This window comes from Leptonychotes weddellii, unplaced genomic scaffold, assembly GCF_054177405.1.
Source record: "Leptonychotes weddellii isolate Sample4059 unplaced genomic scaffold, ASM5417740v2 HiC_scaffold_4454, whole genome shotgun sequence".
NCBI lineage: Eukaryota > Metazoa > Chordata > Mammalia > Carnivora > Phocidae > Leptonychotes > Leptonychotes weddellii.
In genome coordinates, this window is record NW_028011370.1 from 4,761 (window position 1) to 11,728 (window position 6,968).

The 6,968-nt window shown below is 52.4% G+C and overlaps 1 protein-coding gene across 1 annotated transcript; it reads right to left on the bottom strand.

Moving 5' to 3' along the window:
• Window positions 1–3,550: 3,550 nt before the first annotated feature.
• On the bottom strand, window positions 3,551–5,596 carry LOC145719442 (melanoma-associated antigen 8-like). The gene has a single exon (XM_081810940.1). The coding sequence runs from the start codon at window positions 5,576–5,578 to the stop codon at window positions 4,526–4,528; it is 1,053 nt and encodes a 350-aa protein (XP_081667066.1). The 5' UTR covers window positions 5,579–5,596; the 3' UTR covers window positions 3,551–4,525.
• Window positions 5,597–6,968: the final 1,372 nt, after the last annotated feature.

A 6,968-nucleotide genomic window follows, 5' to 3' on the forward strand; every position in this document is an offset into this window, starting at 1 on the left:
AAGGATGCCCTGGACCGCTAGAGTAGTCAAGAGATGTCGCTCACCTGAATTCAGGGTCAGGGAGCCAAGTGTACTCTTCCTGACAGAGGTAGGGGGACTCTACAGTAGTGGGGTGTCTGGCATGCTGCTGATCCATTCATCCAACAGACCTGCCCTGTCAGACCACCCCGCAACTTCCAGCTGGTGATAATGATTCAGAGACTTCCCCAGCCCACCCACGTTCTTTCTCCTGAATCCCTCCGCCTCTCCACCTTCTCTCCTTTTGGCCCCTTTCCCCCTAAGCTGAACTCTAGATTCAGAGCCCTGACTGCCAGCCTGCCTGGGGCTCTCTGGACTTGGTTTTGTACTCATTTTCTCTCATGGACTCTGGCCATCACTTTCCCCAGGATGCTCTCAGTGCCCCTCACTAGCTGAGGGTGTCCTGGCTGGTCTCCTCCCCTGGCTGCTGGTCATTCTGGCCAATCTGTCTTTCTCAAAGTAGAGGGGGAAATGTCTTGTTGATATTGCAGAATCTTAAATCATTTCCAATTTTTATGAGAATGCAAACTGGTATAGCACTTGTGGAATAAAATTTCAGACGCATTTATGAAATGTTAAAACAATTCACACCCTCTCCACTCTAACCCAATGTCTATGTTAGTATGTATATCTTATTAGAAAACATTCATATCTACCCAAGGATTCATATTAAAGGTGTTGTTTTCATTTTATTAATCATACGATAAAGGGAAAACAACTTGTTTCTACCCGGAAAAAACTGTTTATGTGATTAATTATGGTATATACAAACTTTAACATTCCAGGGAATAGTTTCAAAAGTGAGGTAGATCTATATGTGCTGTCATGGGAAGATCCTGCATCCATTTTATTAAGTGACAAAAGCTAGTGGCAGATCAATATGCACAGTATTACGGGTTAGGTTGAATAAAAACAATATATTCGTAGAGCATATCTATGAAAAAGCCATAGTCACCTTTAGAATAACACACACTAGGGGTGCCTGGGTGGCTCAGCTGGTTAAGCGTCCGACTCTTGATTTTGGTTCAAGTCATGATCTCAGGGTCCTGAGACCGAGCTCCGAGTCGGGCTCTGTGCTGAGCATGGAGCCTGCTTGAGAGTGTCTCTCTCTCCCTTTGCCCCTCCTTCCACTCACACACTCTTTCTCTCTCTCAAAGAAAAAAAATGTTTTAAATTAAAAAAATAAAAACACACACTAGATTGTTAGCCATGCTGACTTCTGAGGAGGAGGCTGAATTGTGGAGGAACTTTGAAAAGGGGATATTGTGACTCATCTGTATTTGTAGAAGTTTTTTGCAATAGGAAGATGTGTACTACTACCTTCTTAAGTAAAATTTCTAGATAAGCCTAACAACAAAAAAAGCGGCTGCATGAAAGTAACTGCTAACTGATGCAACAAACTTTGACATTTGAAGGGCTAACACAACAGAAGTGCATTTTTGTGCACACAAATTCTGATACAGTTTGGCAGGGGCCCCCTGCTTTTCCTAGACCCTGGGTCCAGGTTGCTTTCATCTTGTGGCTCCCCTATCTCAACACGGGGTCACCATGTTTGCTGGTGAATCAAGGGAGACAGCATGGAACAGACATACTGGCTTGCAAATGCCTGGATGTGAGAAACAATGCTTCTGCTCACATCTCCATGGCAAAGGGTCATCACACAACCCTCCCTAACTACAAGGGGACTGGCAAGGTGGTGTCCCCTGTATCCTGGAAGGAAAGCAAGACGCACTATGGATGAACACTAAAGTTTCTCCCATGCATTGTTACACAGTAGGGGCTTAACCAAATGCAACTATTATAATTTGTTATGACGACTGACTTTATTGCTGGGAGGAGTTTCTTTTTTTAAGATTTTATTTATTTAATTGTCAGTGAGAGAGAGAGAAAGAGATTGCACAAGCAGGGGGAGCAGCGGGCAGAGGGAGAAGCAGGCTCTCCGCAGAGCAGGGGGAGCCTGATGTGGGACTGGAGCCCAGGACCCTGGGATCATGACCTGAGCCAAAGGCAGACGCTTAACCCACTGAGCCACCCAGGCATCCCAGGGGAGGAGTTTTTGAGGTCAGTTTGCCTTGGAGTTCTTTGAACTTTTCAAGCATCTCCTGTGTGACAGATACTTTCAAATACAGGATGACATCTGATAATTTTCAAACGATTCTGTAATCTCAGCAGGGAGGATTCACTTTCTTCATTTAATGATGAGAGGATTACTACAGAGAGTAGGGTTCTATGTTGGGGGAGAGAAGGTGATTCCTAGCTGTTCCATGGGGACCAGTGACGAGCTCGTTAGCAGGCCAGGTTCAAGAGTTAGACAGAAGAGCACACAGGGGAACACCAGGGAAAGGCTGCTGTAATTTGGGAAAGTGCTAGGTCTGGAAAAAATGCCAGCGCCTGGGCAGTCAGTTCTCAAAGAACTCTGAGGCTCAGGCAGAAGAACTCTAGGTTAATAAAGCCCACAGACAGTACCCAAAACCTGTTTGATTCTCATTGTCACCTTCCTTCCTTAGCAACAGGTTTTAGTACCTTAGCCACAGCATCCTTCTTTTTGTCACCTGGAAGACACCGTGCTGTCCTCAGGAATGATGTAGGACTCAGAAGGTTGGCCACAGGCCGCAGTGGGTGGGAACAGCGTGGACTCTACATGAATTCAGACCCGGGTTCTAGTCTCTGCCCTGTCACTCACTAGCCATGTGATCCTGGGAAAATGACCAAGTCCTAGGAGCCTCAGGTTCTTTCTGAAGTGAGTGAGTTTGATAAGCCCCGTCTTGCAGGACTGCAGGAATGCATGTGATATATGGAAAGCACCTTGCACAGTGCCTGGCATATATTGGAACTTTGATGAATGGCAGTGATTTCAAATGTTGTTTTGATCCCAGAGACTTCCACTCTCTCCTCTGGGGTATTTTTTTGTTACCCAGGTCATGTTAGAGAATGTGCAGCTCAATAGGACATGGAATAGCTAATCAGCCAAAGAGGGCGCTTCATAAGTAAAACTCAACCCATTTTCTAAATCAGAGGATATATGTGAGATATATGAGAATATGTGTGGAATTCAGGCGTGAGGGATTTGTCCCAGCTGGACACAATACAAAGCTCCTAGAATGTGAGTCAAAGACCAGCTCCCTCCCTCCCTCCCTCCCAGCTGCTCTTCCACCAAACCACTCCTTTCACTCATTTCTCCCCCCACCAAAACCTAGACCTTGTTTACTTATAGCTGTCCAAATTACACTCCAGATAATCAAACTAAAATGACTTTTCAGTGCAGTCAGGGTTCTGGCTTTGCATGGTCAGGACAAGAGTGTCAGTCTAGAGTCTTCTGGGCTCCACTTCAAAGGACTATCACTGTATTTCTCCAGAAATACTTGCAGATGATGGATATAAAACACCTAGTCTGTGCACTGTGTTCAACTGCACTGGGATGAGAGTGCAGGATACCTTCTTTTCCTGACCCAGGAGATTTCTCTCTGGTTTGTCCATGATCCAGAAGGAACTTGTCAGAGCAATTACCCATTTCAGACTTTGCTCCCACCTCTAAGGCACCCTGTCTCCGAGTAGGGCCACCGTCACCCCCCAGGTTCACGGTGATCAGCTGCACAGAAGGAATCACAGTGACCTGACACCCTGAGCCACCCAGGCCAGGGGCACTTCCACTGCAGTACTTGCCCCGGGAGCCGCACTCCCTCACTCTTCTTCCATTTCTTCTGCAGGTCTCAGGGCACCTCTCCCCACTTTCCTGCCATGAGTGCAGCTGCTAGACAGTCACCTAAGGGTGGGACGTGTCCTGCCTCTCCTAGTGTCCTCACTGCTCACGCACAGGGCCTTCCAGAGAGCAGAGCTCAGCCCACGTCTGGGAATCAAGGAGCCAGTGAGCAGGGCTCCCTCTGTGCTGAGATGTCGTTTCTCCTCCTTTCTTGAAGAACCAAGCGAATGAGGGAGCACGCATCTATGTTACTTTTGCAGAATGACAGACGAGAAGGAGTAAGAAGCAAAAATGAACAATCTTTTATTTCCCTATTTCCTGACCCCATCACTTGACTGCTCCATTCTTTTGCCTTTCCAACAAATTCCTATGCCAATGCCCTGTGATTTCATTCCAGAACCCAAACAAGGAGGGAAGATCTCCCACCTTATTTTCAGAACATGACAAAACTCTTAAAACTCTTGAACTGGGTAAGTACAAATGCTGTGGGGTGGATGTCATGCACACACTTAGCTGCCGAAGCTGTTAAACCTTCTATTCCAAGGAACAACATTTGAGAGCTTCCTCAAGAAAACCAAGCTCTGGATGTCGGAGTCATCGCAGAGAACAGGCCCCCAGAGAGGCTGGCTCTTCACCCTGCTTTCTTCTCCCAACCTTCCCTGGCCCTGCCCTACTTAGAACTCCCGGGGCTCTCTCTTCACACACACAGGGAAGAACCAAAATGTGGCCTCACTTCATGCCCAGCACCCCGCAGGAGAAGCTGCTGACCCTACCAAAGCCTGGAAAGGGCCTGGCTGCCACTGGGACTCAGGCCCCCTCTTCCTCATCGCTCACAGCTCCTTCAGACAGGATCAGGGAGGAACCGGGCTGCCTGTGATTGACCCGGAGCAAATACTCCAGCACTTGCAACTTGCTGGTCTCGGCGTGGGCCCTGGGACCCCACAGGAACTCGTAGCGGGCAGGGTCGCTGCCGGGCACCTGCCGGTACTCCACGTACCCTTCCTGCACCCAGACTTTGGTGAGGAGGTCCCTGGGTTCCCCATAGATGATGTGCTCCTTGCCAGCATACACCCCCATGACCCCCAGCGCTTCCCACACCTCCCCCTCAGGGGCACAGTCGTCCTCCAGGAGGATCACCCCCAGTAGCAGCACCAGGAGGCTGGTCTTGGGCATGCCATGCTCACCGCTCAGCATCCCATCACAGGTGAGACCCAGGACGGTGACCAGGATGTAGGAGTGGTCGCTGGGGTCCACTTCCTTCACGTCCACGCCAAAGACCAGCCTCATGCACTCGGAGGCTTGGCCCAAGATCACTGGGAAGTCGTCCTGGTAATCTTTGCTGATGATCTCCAGCATCTCTGCCTGGTGGGTCGGCTGCTTGTTGCGGTATTTGAGGAGCAGGAACACTACCAGGTCAGCCACTTTCACGTGGAGTTTGTCCTGGAGAGAGGGTTGGGTGACTTCCGGCTCCTCCCAGGTGCTCGACCCCTCCTCATCGAGGTTGCTGGAGCCCTGGTCAGGCTGGCTCCAGGCCGTGGCTGCCTGGGCAGTGGGGGAGGGGCAGGCACTCTGAGGGCTCTGGGGAGGACTCAGGGACTCAGCAGCAGACCCCTCCCCCAGGGGGATTAGGAACAGGACAGAGCAGGAGGAGGAAGGGGAGGAGGAGGAGGAAGTGGAGAAAGTGGAGGGGGAGAAAGGGGAGGGGGAGGAGGAGGAGGAGGAGAAGGAGGAGGAGGAGGAGGAGGGAGGAGATGGGGCCTCCTCCTCCCCAGCCCCGGACAGCTGTGCCTCCATCAGGCCCTGGGCCGGGCCTGGGTCTTCCTCCACCTTCCAGAGCTCACTCCTCTGACCCAGGGGCATGGCGTTTGTGTCGGGCTGAACCTGAAGAAAGATGTGGGATGGCTCCTCAGGGTATAGCCCAGGCAGCAGAGGCCTGAAGTCCCGGAGCTGACAGTGCGCTGCGTCGGGCTTGGGTGCTCAGGGGTCCCCTCTGGGCTGGGATGGGCGAGCCCCTGGCTCCATGCTCAGAGCAAGTACCTCACCTTGACCACTGGCACTCACCTGCACCTCCCCTGTTCTGGGACCTTAGAGGCTCCTGCCTCAGACCTAGGCCTCAACTCTTGAGTTCTTGAAGCCCCTGGAGGACAAAAGGAGGAGTCACTTCAGGGTGCAGACACAGAGCACGGCACACGGGCCCCAGTGGGGAAGGAGGGCTGGGGCGGACTCTGTGAGGTCCCCACCAGTCCAAGCTGGGCGGTCCCCTCCTTGGCCTCTCAGGGGACTGCTATTTCCCCTGGCAGGGCCTGGGCCCCACGCCCGCAGCCTGAGGCCAAAGGGTCACAGCAAGACCACGCAGCCCTGAGACTCCACAGAAGGTAAGCGAGGGGGCCCACATCTGCCCACGCCTGCCAAAGCTCTAAGGGCTCGTCACGGAAACCCAGGGATGGCCAAGCTTGGGGTTCCATCTGTGCCTGGATGGGCGCACCTCTCTGTCTATACCTTGACCCCACGGAAGGCCTGGGAAAACTCCCTGTGTTGACCTGAGGCCACCCTCCTGGTGCCGAGGCCTCATCTCTGGGAGACATCAGAAGGAATAGTCAGGAGAAATCAGTCGGCCCACCGATCGCCCGTCTCCCCATGGCTGACAGAAGCGGCAGGGTAGGCCTGGGCCCTGAGGATCCTGCTGTGGGAGGCATCCCCTCATTTCTCATCTCCCCCCAACAATCAGGGCCAGAGCCAGAGCCAGGGCACCTGCCTTCTCTGCTACCTGAGTCCAGACCTTCAGGCCCAGACCCTTCCTTCCCTGAGACCAGGGATCTGGAAAGGAGGAGGGGCTCAGCCTGACAGGCCCCAGCCAGCGTTCCCAGGGCTGCCTGGTAGGGGCTGTACAGATTTCTGGGCCATCCCCTCCTTATCCCGAGGGGTGGGTTGGGAGCCACTCACTCCTCCCTTAGGGGTTCCCACATTGACTCTTGGCAGGAGCAGGGATTCCTGTGTGTCTCCCAGGTGGGCTTCCTCAGATGACCTGACCCTGACCTCTCCCAGCATGGTCCTCACCTCCCTGAGAGCTCCGAGAGGAGGGTGAGGAGACAACAATCCACGCCCTCCCCTGCAGCCCTCCCAATTCACGAAGAGCTTAGAATGGGGTTGGCCCCTCTGTCCTGGGGCGGGGGTCCACTCTTTGTCCTCAAGGTGCTCATGTTTACTTTGAGCAGAACCTGGAACTCTTCCTTCTTCTAACCACAGGATG